This window comes from Budorcas taxicolor, chromosome 1, assembly GCF_023091745.1.
Source record: "Budorcas taxicolor isolate Tak-1 chromosome 1, Takin1.1, whole genome shotgun sequence".
Taxonomy (NCBI): Eukaryota; Metazoa; Chordata; class Mammalia; order Artiodactyla; family Bovidae; genus Budorcas; species Budorcas taxicolor.
In genome coordinates, this window is record NC_068910.1 from 191005952 (window position 1) to 191020187 (window position 14236).

A 14236-nucleotide genomic window follows, 5' to 3' on the forward strand; every position below is an offset into this window, starting at 1 on the left:
AGTGTTTCCCACATGACTAGTGATGTTGAGCAGTTTTCCAAGTGTCTTGTGGCCATCTGTACATCTGCTTTGGAAAAAAGTCTACTTGGAAAGGCTTCCTTAATATTTTATCTTTTATGGCAAAGCTATCAACAACTTTGAAAAATACTGGATTTAGACCAAAATTCCTGTCTCCACGTTGCCACAGCTTAATGAGGGCTGGGTAGAACTCCTGTTGTCCATCACAGGAAAGTTGTTTTAATCGGGAGAACAGTTTATTTGAGATGTCATTTCTTCTGAGCCCAGCAAAATGACTCACTGCCCTAAAGGGTAACAATGTCTAGTACTGTAGCTGAGCCTAGGTCCTCATGCTTTCATCGAATATACAGAGTACAACACTCTTCACACCTCCCCGACACCACAGAAACCCCTCACTAACTCTGTTTCCTGATACAGGTTTGAATATCTTTTTAATTTTGACAACACCTTTGAGATTCATGATGACATAGAAGTGCTGAAGCGAATGGGGATGTCCTTCGGCCTGGAGTCAGGCAAATGCTCCTTGGAGGATCTGAAACTTGCTAAATCACTGGTGCCCAAGGCTTTAGAAGGCTATATAACAGGTATGTTAACTAATGCAGTCAATGTGGTCCTTGATTAAATATCAGACCCTAACTCGCTAAAACATTTCTCATAGAAAAGTAGTGCCCGCTGTCTGCCCCGTCAGTTCAGTTCCCTTACCCTGAAATGTAACCTTTCGAATTTCTTATGTATCACTACTTTTCTTTAGAGATGCAAACACAAAAAAATACACTGGGCTGGAAACAACTTATTATTTAGTTTTGTCTAATTCTCACCTTTATAGAAATGAAACCAAAGTGATATATTCTTTGGTGATTTAACTTTTCACTCAACAACATGTTCTTTAGATTTATCCACAGGATTTCAAGTAGCGTAATTGATGCATTTTTACTGCCGTGTGGAATTCTAGCATGTGGATGAAGCAGTTTACTTGTTCATTTTACTGATGATAAACCTTTAGTTATGTTTCCCATCTCTTGATATTTAAACCGTGCTGCTCTGAACATTCCCACTACTGTTTCTCGGTGACCGTGGGCGTGTCTCTACGAGTGAGATTGCTGGGTCTAAGGCAGGTCCATCTTCATCGTTACTAGATGATGCCGTGGCTTTCCAACTTGACTTTAACGTGGTACACTCTCACCCACAGAGTGGAAGTGTTTTGTCTTCCCAGGCAGGTGGATGTGAACTGGTATCATTATTTTTTTAATTGAGATTTAATTTCCATACTATATGATACACCACTTTAAAGTGTACAGTTCAGTGATTTTTAGCGTATTCACAAGGTTCTGTAGTTATCCCCATTATCTAATTATGATTTTATCACCCCAGAAAGGAATTCCACGTGCGTTAGCATTCCCTCCCTCCCCGCCACCCCCCATTCTTCGCAGCAACTGGCAACCACTAATCTATTTCCTGTCACTGTGGATTTGTCTGTTCTGGATCTTTCATGTAAATAGAATCTTACACTAATGTAGCCTTGGTGACCGACTTGTTTAGCATGATGTTTTCAAAATTCATCAATGAATCAGTACTTCACCCCATTTTGTGGATAATACCACATTTTCTTTATCTGTTCATTAGTTCACATACTGGGATTGTTTTCACTTTTGGGCTATTATGCTGCTGTAAACATTGTACATGCTTCCGTGTGAACATTAGTTTTTGCTGCTATTGGGTGTATACCGAGCAGTGGAACTGCTGGGTCATATGGTAACTATATTTAGCATTCTGAAAGCGCCAAACTATTTCCCAAAGCAGTTGTAGCATTTTACAATCCTGCCAGCAGTGTATGAGGGTTCTGATTTCTCCACATCCTTCTCAACACTTGTTATTGTTCATTTTATTACCACCACACTAGTGAAAGTGAAATGGTATTTCACTGTGGTTTCGATTTGCATTTCCCCAATGACTGCTGATGGTGAGCATCTTCTCATGTGCTAATTGACTATTTGTGAATCTTGCTTGAAGAAATGTCTATTCAGATCCTTTGACCGTTTTAAAACTGGGTTATCTTTTCATTATAGGAGTATACTTGAAAGCAGAAACACTTTGTCTTGTGTGTCCTAAAATTCAAAATTTCAATAATTAAGAAACCTTCTTTATGATTATAGTTCTTAAAAGTATGGTATATTGTGCACATATAATTTGGGTATATAGACACAAGTGTTCTACCTTTTTTGCCAGTTTCCTTCATTTATAAGTATTACTACGTACAATTTCATACTGTAACTTAAAGGCACTTTAATATTAGCTGTAAGGATTATTAAGCCAGATGTAAAGCAGTTGCTGCTGTTCTATGGTTTTAGCCACAACACAAGAGCCTGGATTGAGATTTGGTTTTTATTGCATTTAGTGCTTAAATTCACACCACACACTTCCTGTCTGATCCCCTCTTCTTGCCCCTCAGCCTCCCAGTCCCCTATTTGCACCCCCCACCCCCCATTCTCCCCTTGCTCCTTCCAGAGGAGGACCTGCTGTTTTCTTAGCAGCTGGGGCATCCTAGCCATCCAGCAGGTCTGCAAAAGGCTCTTACTCGGTAAGTCATCAGGACTTTATTTTAGCTCATTCTCAGTGAAAAGACTGTGGGCGATAGGCGGGCTATGTGGTTTTGATCTCTTGGTGACCTCGTTTCCAGACTAGGATAGACTTTCTGGTTGGTGCAAAAGCATGTGCCTCCAGCATGCAGAGGGACAGGATGGCTCTTGAAGGTTGTGAGAACTGTTGTGTGGGTCGGCCTTTCAGAGCCATTGTGAAAGGGAAATGTATCCTGTCAAGAGCTGTGTTCTGACAGAAGGTTTCCATACATACTAATTAATAATACTCAGCACAGGATTCTGGCTTTAACTTCATATACCAACTTGTTCTTATTGTATCCATTTAAAACCTGCTGTTGTTAGAATTTTTTCCCCCCTCACAGCTGCTTTAGTTAGCCTGTGAAGAAAAGGTTCACAGGCCGTGTTAAGATGACCTATGCTTGGTCTCATCTTACAACATAAGTCAAATTCATTTCAAGAAATTCATTGCTGATATTTCTGCCACCTGGGTTGTAAACTCACCTTTGAAATACACGATGCTCATTCATTAACATTTAGATTTTATTTGTCCCAGTCACTGCCTTCTCTTAACAGTCTAGATAAGGAGACAAGGGTTAAAGAAGTTACAGGGCCTCCCTGGCGGCCCAGTGGTAAAGAATCCGCCTGCCAATGCAGGAGACATGGGTTCCATCCCTGATGCGGAAAAATCCCACAAGCCAGGGAGCGTAAGCCCATGTGCCACAGCTACCGAGCCTGTGCTCCAGAGCCAGGAACCACAGCTGCCAAAGCCCGTGTGCCCTAGAGCCTGTGCTTCGCGGCAAGGGAAGCCTCAGCAGTGAGAAGCCTGTGCACAGCAATTACAGAGCAGCCCCCTTGCCACAACTAGAAAAAAGCCTGTGCAGCAGCGAAGACCCAGCACAGCCATAAATAAATAATAATAAAGTTACAAGAAGAATTAGTCAGGGTTGTGATGGGAGAAATATGGTAAATTGCATAGAAAACAGGACTGCAAGGATGTATCTGCACAGTATTTGATGCAGACTGAAACAGCAGTGCCCTCATGAAAAATGTGACTGTGCAAAGCCTTTTAAAGTAAGGTTTAGTTCAAGTTTTAAAGCAAAGGATACCAAGAAAAAGAATAAATCTTGGTCAGTAATAGCACTGAGTTCCCAGGGTGCACTTGAAACCATGGCAGGGGGTATAGGGGGTTGAGCAAGAATGTGTCTGTCCCTCTGACATAGGGTGTTCTGACTTAACTGTCTGCTTATCCACTCCTGCTCTGGTTGTTAACACCCCAGCCAGAGGCTTTTGTGGTGCATCCAGCGGGTGTCCAACAGTAGTACAACCATCAATATGTTCATGTGGGATGCCCTCTCAAGGGCTTCTGCAAGAAAAAAAGAATGAAGACTCTGGGATTGGTCTAATTTGAATTCTTTCCGGCTGTAGTCTGTCTCCCTGAATCCTCCCCCTTGCTCCACTCTTATGTTCTAGAAATTTCCTTTTTGCAAGCTGAAGAAATCTGGGTTCTCCCAATGGCAGGAGACTGTAGCTTAGAATGGGCTGCTTGCCTCCTTCGTCTGTGCTCTCTGCAGGCCATAGCAAAAGCAGCCACAGGACTTACCAGGCCTCCATCTGTTTTTGTTTTTTCCTGTAGACATCTCCACAGGACCATCTTGGTTAAATCAGGGACTGCTTTTGAACTCTACCCAATCTGTTTCAAATTTAGACCTGACCACCGGTGCCACCTTGTCCCAATCAAGGTATGTACTTTCTCAGGGTTAAAAAGGTTAGTCTCCAAGCCTGCTCCTCACTGGAGGGGAGCCCCATGTGCCTCTATCAGCTGGGTCTCCTGCGGATCCCGGCAGAGCTCGCCTGTGGCCCTCCCTTTCCTGGGCTCTCCTCCTTTATGTTTTCCAAAGCTTAAAGGCTGCACACCACATTAACGAGCCTGTGTGTTTCCGATTGTTTGCTAGTGTAAACCAAGGGTTGTGCCTGGATGCTGAAGTGGCCTTAGCAACGGGGCAGCTCCTTGCCCCAAACAGTCACCAGTCCAGCAGTGCGGCCTCTCACTGCTCTGAGTCCCGAGGCGAAACGCCCTGTTCATTCAACGATGAAGACGAGGAAGAGGACGAGGAGGACTCATCCTCCCCAGAATAAAGACAGGCGCAAACCCGCGTTTTGCTGTCTGATGCTCATGTGTGTTTTTAGTGTGAGCTCTTGTTTTTGAAACGACTGCTTCAGTCTTTGCCTTTGTTTGCACTGTGTGTTCAGTGAAAACTAGGGAAACACAATAAGCAAATTACCCGAAGGCTGAGATGGTTGAGATGAAAGCTAACGTAGTGCGAATGAAAGCTCTGAACAGCAGAGCAGTAGATCACATGGCGAACAACGCCTGTTCTCTGAGGTTGGCGGAGGGGGCCGTCCCTGAGGAACGGGCGGCGTGCACGCCACACACTTCCCTTCCGCGAGGCGGGGCCATTGCGGCCCCCGCGGCCACCCACCCCCTCTTAGAACTGAGATGGCTACATGAACAGCCCCTGCTGGTCTGGGTCCCTCGTCCCGCTCCCTGGCCTGGGCTGCCCTTTCCCGAGGCTGACCAACCGCAAGAGGTTCCCGGTGGGCTGTGCAGTGAGTGCGGGAGACCACGGGGCCCCAGGAGCACAGATGGAGCCGCTGAACTAGTTGAAGGTCTAGTCGAGGTGCTTTACGCATCAGCTGCCTTAGACGGCTTCTAGAAAGGGGCGGGCGCTAATTCTGAAGTACTTCTGTGACGTTTAGAATAATCTATAGTCCAACTGAAATGATCACCCTTAGCCCATGCATTGGTGCGTAGAATTTTCTAGGGCTACTTCTGGAAGCCAGAATAGCATAGCATTTTCACGTGCATTAAATACTTTGCCAGCACTGCCTTTTGCCAGCATCCTAAATCTGGAGTGTTACAGAGCAGGAAATTGTCTCTGTGGTTTTAATCAGAGCTATGCGTTTCCTACAGCTTTTTCACTTAGCACAAAACAAAGAAACATGTCCCTATGACCGAACTGCTTGCTTACTGTTCCCTGCAAATAATTGTATGATTTCACCCAGTGTGCAATTTGTGAAAGTGAACTGCCATTACTGTTACCTGAAAAGGAGTTCAAGAATATGAACAAGCAGTGTTTTCCTGTACATGTCACCTTCTCTACATTCTCATGAATCAAAATGACCATCCTGGATTGATTCCTGGGTGAAACACATTTCAAACTAACCTGATAGTTTCACAGAAACACCAGAAAATGGTGAGCACCCCAGGACTGTCGTGACAGAGCCAAAGACGCCACTGGGAACCGCACGTGCTGGGTTCAGTTACCGCCCTTTGAATACGGGTGTGGAGACAGCTGCCACCATGGCCAAACCCCAACTTAAGTGCACATTAAGGCCTTGGAAAGGAGCAAGTGATAATGGACAATTAACTCTAGTCCTTTGACTTGACTTGTTTGTATTTGTCCTTAAATTATGCATCCAGTTACTGTGAGCTCAGCCCACCGATTCTTTTCTAAATCCTGCCTGGGGAGCATGCAGGCCAATGCCTGCAGTGACGAGAGGGGCAGGGCCTCACTGACCCAAACAGCTAGTACAGAAGGAGGTAGAGCGTTAAGTTCCTTTGAGACAAAACTCATTCTGTCAGGAATAAGCCATAGTGCAGTGTTGAGGCAGAGGTGGAGGGAGGCAGGTGCAGGAGGACTGTGGCGCATCCTGAGGCCGGGCATGGAGGAGGTGGGTGGCCAGGGGCCTCCAGGGGACCTTCCGACTGCGAAGGTCATCAGCTGCACAGTCAGGTAGAACCAGGTCTCCTCAGGCTGCCTCCACCTGTACCTACCCCAACCTTTCTCATCCCCGTGCTTGAAAGGAGCCCTGGAGAGCCCTGGGGCCACAGCTAGCTTTTCAGACTTGCAAATACTGTGCCACAGGCCCCAGACCCGCCCGTCCGCATTCAGGACAGGTGCGCAGGTGCGCCGATGATGAGCGCGCCTCAGCCTCACCAGAGTGCATGGGGAATCTCTCCCTTCTCTGTTCTTTCTGCTACAGATAAAACATGGGTTCAGGAGAACAAGCAGCCAGAGACTCTTAGCATTCATTCCCGGCGCCCCGTCACTGGCCACCCGAGCCGGCACTGTGTGGGGTTCAGCAGAACTGGCCTCCGTTCCTCAGTGATGGGCCTGGGCTCCTGGTGAGGATGCCCAGTGGGGTCACACTGGGGTCACAGGACACGGCACAGGTGGAAGGCTTGGCCTGAGCAGAAACCCAGATGGAGATAGTTAGGGAAGTCCTGTCATTCTTCTGCTTCTTCTCCATAGATTCACCTGGTTCTAAAGTCCAGACAGAATTTTACGAGAAATCAAACAGGAAAGGATGCTAGGAAACTGTGGTTAGAACCTCCAAGCTTCTTTATAGAGTAGTACCTGGGACTATTTGTACACATGTGCACGCACACACGGACACTCCTCCCAGGGTGTGTGGTCACACTCTGCTTTGGGAGGAGTTCAGGAGGCCTGTTCGCACAGGGCCCAGTGTAGTTGGCAACCTTTGCCGCGCAGTGCCACCCAGTCGGTGGACAGTGATCTGTTCAATTTCACGCAGGGGCACCCAGCCTGCTGTATCTGGCCCTGCTGTGGGAGGGTCCACGGCACCCAGGCACCTGCCCACTCCTCCTTCCCTCCCCACTGTGCACACCACCTGCTTCATCTCTTGTGGTGACGGGATGATGGAAGCCGCTCCAGCAGGCGTTGACTTAATCTGTGCCTTATGATCATGGAGGACCTCGGGAAGGGGCAGGAAGGGAGGTGCTAAGATGGTGATTCTTGCCTCCCAGCCATGCCCACCACCCTGCAAAAACCATTACGAATGTTGACCCATGTCTCAGAGAAGGGGTGGGGAAAAAACCACACAGTGGCTGTCATCTCAGCAGGAGAAAGAGGATAACTCTCCCTGCTGGCAGAATTGACAGTGGCCGCCGTTCTCTGCCCCACTTAAAGAATGAGGCCTGGGTGAACCCCCAAACACAGGAGCCACTGCAGGTAACTCAGAGACAGTCCACAAGGGAGTGGCTCGCTTTAGCCATGCAGACATCACAAACTCGGCTGTTACACAGACAGCAGAGTTTGGGTGTAACTTGGGCCCTGGGATAGTCAGAGAGCAGAGTCAGGACGGATGTCCGTGGGGCAGGGTCAGCAAAGGAAGGGAACCGCCTCAGCAGTTTCTACCAGAACCACATACAGAGGGGAAGCCTGGTTAGCTTCATGGGCAAGTTGCTTCAAGCACCAGCCCCCTCCCCGTGGGCACATCTGTGAGGTAGCCTTCAAGGCTGTGCTCTCATGGGGTCCCTGAGGGGTGAAGGCTGGACAGTGAGTGAAGATTGAATCCTTCAGTAAGTGTTTGAGTGAGAGCAGAAGAGAAGATGTTCAGATTGATTCATGCTGTGGAGAAGACGACAGGGTTGTGGCCTGGGGGACAGGCTACTGTGGCTGGCAGTATCCAGGGGAAGGGGGAGCCAAAAAGGTGACATTTGTTCTGCATCGGACCACTGAAAGATGTCTCTTCCAGGCCACTCTACCCTACAATGTGCACTTGGAATCTGCTGAATTCCAAAGGCCCCACTGTTCCCAGCTTTCAGTATATGTTTTGGAGTCTGTTAGGGAATTTTTAAAAGAAAACCAAACATAGCTACCAGCAGTAGCCATAAAACTAAGAGAACATTCTAACCCATGAAGTTCTCATTATGAGCTGTTACCTTCCAGCTGAACCTACGCAAGAGAAAAGTGATTAGAAATGGAGGACTTTTCTAGGTGTTTTCTTCTAGTTTTACAACCTGTTAGATACATAAAGATCTACTTTTTATATTGGATATATAAAAGAATCTTTTATCTTGTGTATGACTGACTTTAGTGGAGCTAAAGACTACCTGAGGGCCATTTTCCCAAATAGGTTCCCCATTTCCAGGCACCCCAAAGCAGCAGCCCCCCCAGCACTGACCGTGTGTGCCAGGGCCCCGCTCCATGTCACCAGAGCGGCGCCTCCCCACCCTCTGATCTACAGTCCATACAACACTCAGGCCATTTGCTCAACTTCAGTTGAGCCAAACACTACCACCTAAAAGGAAAAAGTGAAGTTAAGGTTTTTACCTTTTTCTTTAAAAATTCAAACTAAATGCCCATATAAATTACAGCATTTCTCAGGAATCAGCTAAGATCTCTCAGAAAAGACAAGCTTTAGGATCCCGTTGTCCCATGTACTTCTACACTCCCGTTAAGCCCTGGGAATCCCTGACCAGTACAGAAGCTTCGGTGGCAGCAGGTATCCACCGACTATGCTGTTGAGACAGGAGAAAGCTTGTTCACTTAAGAAATATTTCTGTGCAGCTGCTCTTTCAGACAAAAGCTTGCACCATTCTTATGAGGCCTCGGCTTTACACAAAGGTCCATGAGTTCCATGCTGTCTTGACCCCTTGCTTTTCCAGCAGACTTAACTTCGCTCCTTCCTGCTTGTAGCCACCTTAGAAGCCAGTGTAGCAGAAACGAAGGGGCAGGACTCACCCCTTCTCCACCAAGGGCCAGTGGGGGAGAATGTCTCCTCCACCCACCCACTCAGGCATGTGAAACAAGCCCAAAGCTGACTGACCCAACACCCCCCAGCCTGTGTGGCCTCCAGGGCCCTCACTGCACCCAGAATCTCCCTCCTGGGCTACGTTGCCTCCTACACACTCAGCCCTTGCCACAGTCTTCATGGAGGGCCTCTGGGTTAGCATCAGCCCTCTGTCACACCAAGTGCTAAACAGCTAAGGAGCAGGAGTGGGACTTTGCTCATGAGGGCTCAGGGTGAAGCTGTGGCATCATCTCTGGGCCTTTCTCGGCTTGGAAGACCCAGGCTGAGACAGCCAAAACTCAGAAAAAACCCATGCCTCCCTGGGCAGAGGCCCTCACGCAAATTGGAGGTCACCTGGCCCTTCTGTTCTGTGTTAGCTTGTTTCTCTCCCTGTCTTTCCCAATATAACAAGGAAATGTCACCAGATCATGTTTGAGTTTTGAAACCCACTGACTTGTCACTTCAAACTTACCGTTTTATCACTTGTCTTGAGTCATCTTGAACATGCTGGGCACTGTCTAATTAAACAAATGGCCTGGTGATTTTGCTTGTTCACGACTGGGTCACAGATTTCTGTTAAGCTACGAGTCTGTGGGAACCCAGATTCTTTTCTGCTGACAGATTTCTCTGCATGCATTGCAGTTCTGTTCTTCCCAGTAGAGTCATGGTGGCTTCAACCGCTCAGTGTCCCCAAAAGGAGAACCACCAGCCGAGCCGGAGCTCAGAGGGGACCATGGTTCACGACTGTGGTTCCTCGAGGTGGCCGTCTGCCCATCCCCTCCCTGACTGTTAGCCGAAATAGAAAGGCCACGAGCCCCAGTCTCCAGCCAGCTCACCTTTTCATTTGGCAGTGTTGTACTCTGATCACGTGCTGTTAGGTTTTATGTCCAGAAAATAGAGTTCTGCTTCTCTTTGCATGAAGGAGTCATCATGGTGCCATAGGCTTTAAGCATTTAAACAAGAGAAATAAGGGGAAAATGCAAACACCACATCTGACCTGCCTAATGTAGACTTTATTAGATTGAAGTACCTAACCTAATACGATGTATTATTTTGTAGCATCTCAGACTTTGTAAATAAATACCATTATTTTTATATGGAAATTTTATAGAAGAGCTATTTCTGTATACTTAATTATTCCTGGGTTTTCTGAAATTGCTTCCAATAGGTAATGGGCAAGTCCTAATCTGTGCTTCTGTAAGGATGGTTCAAGGACCACCTATACATGGGGGTGAATTGATGGGAGGGGTTCTTAAATTTTGCCTTCCTAAGGCCCACCCCAGATGCTCACTCAAAAGCTCTGGGGGGAGGGGAGGGGCAGAGCCTGGGAAGCTGTAATTTTAATAAACTGAGTGGTTTTGGTGTCCATTAAAGTGTATCTTTGTCCATCCTGAAAGATTCAGAGAAGGAAAGAATAAGCTTTTGAAATGAGTTTAAGTTGTGCTTGAGGAAAAAAATGTATCAGACTGTTCTATGATTTGAATGAGATGTACTATAGAGAAAATAAATAATTTAAAATAATGGCAGTCTCATTCTTTGGGGGAGGGGGTGGTTAGTGGGGCTTGTGGTGCATGCCCAGCCCTTGCTGAGTCCCTCCCCCAGATCTGCCTTCATATGGGAGTTGCCTCACCCAGGGTTATGCCACATGCAGCCGGTGAGGGGGTGCAGAAGTCCAGCCTCCTTGGCCCAGTTGGGGTATCCGAAAGGCCACCGCACTTCAGAATGCCTTGTGGGATTGGTTGGTTCCTCCGGCAACTGTGTCATGGCTCAGCTCCCCTCTGGCCCACCCTGCCCACCTCACTACTCACAGGCTGTGTCCCCAGAGCATTCCAATGCACGTCCACCACCTGTCCCACCTAGGATGGACATGTCAGACGTACGCTTTCTATGTTGGAGACCTACGATGTTACATCTTTATACATGTGTGCATGCTCAGTCACTTCATTCTTCTCCAACTCTGCGACCCCATGGACTACAGCCCATCAGGCCCCTTCGTCCGTGGGATTCTCCAGGCAAGAATACTGGAGCCTTCCTCCAGGGGAATCTTCCCGACCCAGGAATTGAACCGGCGTTGCTCACGTCTCATCCATTGACAGGCAGGTTCTTTACCACTAGCCCCACCAGGGAAGCCCTTCCATCTTTATAAGGTCACTTTAAAAGATAACTGGGACGTCCCTGGTGGTCTAGTGGTTAAGACTACACTTCCAATGCAGGGGGCACTGATTCCACTCCTGGTGGGGGACTAAGATTACATGTACCACGTGGCCAAAAAAAAGATAACTGCATAAATGTCTTTACAGTCCCAGAAATGACTGACCTGAATATAACTTTTTAGCAAAGATGCTTCCTGATCTTCCCTTTAACCAAACCACAGCATCAGAGACAAGATCTACAGTGAGGAGTACAGAGTGCTGCCAGGCCCCAGGATTCACCATGGCTCCCAGCACCTCCTGCTCAAGCAAACTCTGCCTGCCTTGGGAGAGGCAGGGGCCCTTGGTAACGCTGTGTTAATATGTACAGTCTGAGGTGGGTGTGTGGTGGGCATGTGGACAGTCAGAACGAAGGGTTTGGAGTAATTTGGGGATCACAGGTTGGGGCCAGTTTCGAGGCCACTAGGAAATGCTCAAGGAAGCACTCATGATGTCCAGCGTGACTTTCCTGGCTGTCAGGTGGTTAGGGCTCTGCACTTCCGCTGCAGTGGGCATGCTTTCAATCCCTGGTCAAAGAACTAAGATCCCACAAGCCACACAGCATGACCCCAAAAAAGAATGTTAATGTCCAGGAGGAAAGGCATCTTCCCTGCAGACTCTCCTTGAGTTCAGTGGATCAAGTCAATGATAGTGTGGACTGTCCACTGTTGGAAGCGGGGAACCAGGGCCCACCCCTCATCCCAGGGATTTCCTGAACTGGTGAGCCCAAACTAGTAGCAGGTCCTCTCCGCTCAGTTCCTAGGGCCATTTGGCAGGCATGCCCAAGGACCCGCGTGAATTATGCTGGGTCACTGATTTGATCATGCAAAAGTGCTCTTGCTCCTGTGGTCATGTTGGGGATGTTGTGGAGGACTGTTGGGAGTGTCGCTGGTGGCCACCTACATAGTCAATGGCCCCAGTGCTGACCAGGGAGGGTGCCCGCAGAGCCCAAGGCGTTGTTGACTTCAATACACAGCTCCTTGATCTGGGCTCCACGGAGGTTTCAGCAACAAGCCATCAGAAGACAGCCTCAGCCAAGGGTCTTCTCCGGCAGCAGAACTCATCTGACAGTCAATCTGCCTTTTTTGGTTCCTATTTGAGGATGAACTGCGCCTGCAGTTCCACACTCCTTCCATTTCTGTATGTGATTTCTTTGAGCACTGGCTCCTCTTCAGTTGCTCAGTCGTGTCTGACTCTGTGACGCCATGGACTGCAGCATGGCAGACTTCCCTGTCTATTACCATCTCCTGGAGATCCTCTTTCCACTGCCTGAAGACACCTCCAATCTCCCCCACTTTCTTGCCTGGGAAGAGGGCTCAGTATGTTCTTACTGTGGACAATTGCCAAATGCCTGGGAGCTCCTTGCCAGCCCTGCCTTCTTCCTGAGGGGGCTTTCCAGTTTCTTGCCAAAACCTGCTTTCAGGAAATCGCAGTGTAAAGCGCTCTGGTGAAGGCAGGCCTGTATCAGGGTGGGTGAAGCCAAGCCCACTGAATGCAAAGTACTTGTCATAACCACTCATTTTCATGCAAATTACTTTTGCCACTGGGGCATGGCAGCCGGCACCAACCACTTCTCATTTGCATGTCTCCTGCCTCGCTCAAGGCCTTGAGTACTGTGACGTCTACTGTACTGTGGTCAGGAGATTTGTTTTCTTGCCCTAGCACTTGGCCATGGCCCCCAAAAGCCAGAATTCAATGAGAAGTCCTGAGAAGTGTGCCAACTCTTTGAGACCCCGTGGACTAGCCCGCCAGTCTCCTCTGTCCAGGGGATTTTCTAGGCAAGAATACTGGAGTGGATTGCCAAATCGTTCAGGGATCTTTCTGACCCGGGGACCAAACCCAAATCTCCAGCACGGCAGGCAGATTCTTTACCATCTGAACCACCAGGTAAGCCCCAGTCGTGAGAACAGGACATACTAAAGCCTGAAAATGATGGTCCTGAAGGGTATGATCTCCACAGGAATTCTTTTCAGACTCTGCTAATAAATAAACAGATTTGTGTTTGAACCTCCAATGAACAAAGACTTGTACTGGATCTTTAATCTGAATACAAGATTTTTTTACTTTAAAAAGACCTGTACCTCTTTCCCTGCCACCGTGGAGTGGGGAGGCGGAGGCTTGGGTGCATTCAAGGTTTGGCTTCACCCGTAACCCACTGCCATGGCCAAGGACAGCATAGCTGCTGGAGGTGTAATGGATATTAATAATGCTCTGCAAGAAGTGCTGAAGACTGCCCTCATCCACGATGGCCTAGCACACGGAATTCACGAAGCTGCCAAAGCCTTAGACAAGTGTCAGGCCCATCTCTGTGTGCTTGCATCCAACTGTGATGAGCCTGTGTATATCAAGTTAGCGGAGGCCTTTGGTGCTGAGGACCAAATCAACCTGATTAAGGTCGATGGCAACAAGAAACTAGGGGAATGGGTAGGCCTCTGTAAAACTGAGAGGGAAAACCCTGTAAAGTGGCTGGTTGCAGTTATGTGGTGGTGAAGAACTGTGGCAAAGAGTCTCAGGCCAAGGATGTCATTGAGGAGTACTTCAAAATGCAAGAAATGATGAAATAAAAAACTGAGTTCTTGGTTTAAAAAAAAAAAGACTTGTAGAAATTATTTTTAAGAACTAAAACCAGGGATTTCCATGGTGATCCAGTGATTAAGACTGTGCTTCCTTCCACTGCAGGGGCTGAGGGTTTGATCCCTGGTCAGGGAACTAAGATCCCAAATGCCATGCAGTGAGGCAAAAAAAAATGTGAATCCAGTGGACATTCTTGAAAGTCAGATTAAAGGCATGAAAGAAAAGCTGTGTTTTCTCTGGGGGGTCTTAGTGTCCCCACCC

General features: G+C 47.9%; 1 protein-coding gene and 1 pseudogene across 7 annotated transcripts in view; both read left to right on the forward strand.

Moving 5' to 3' along the window:
* TFDP2 (transcription factor Dp-2) overlaps positions 1 to 10706 on the forward strand; it is a 208473-nt gene extending 197767 nt beyond the window's left edge. For all 7 annotated transcript variants that reach the window (XM_052649237.1, XM_052649259.1, XM_052649252.1 and 4 more), the window contains 3 exons: positions 436 to 602; positions 4249 to 4354; positions 4568 to 10706. In XM_052649237.1, the coding sequence (XP_052505197.1) occupies positions 436 to 602; positions 4249 to 4354; positions 4568 to 4751 (457 nt within the window). In that variant the 3' untranslated portion in view covers positions 4752 to 10706. The remainder of the gene's footprint in view (positions 1 to 435; positions 603 to 4248; positions 4355 to 4567) is intronic.
* A 2855-nt stretch (positions 10707 to 13561) lies between these two features.
* Positions 13562 to 13965, forward strand: LOC128053104 (40S ribosomal protein S12-like; annotated as a pseudogene).
* The last annotated feature ends 271 nt before the right edge of the window (positions 13966 to 14236 follow it).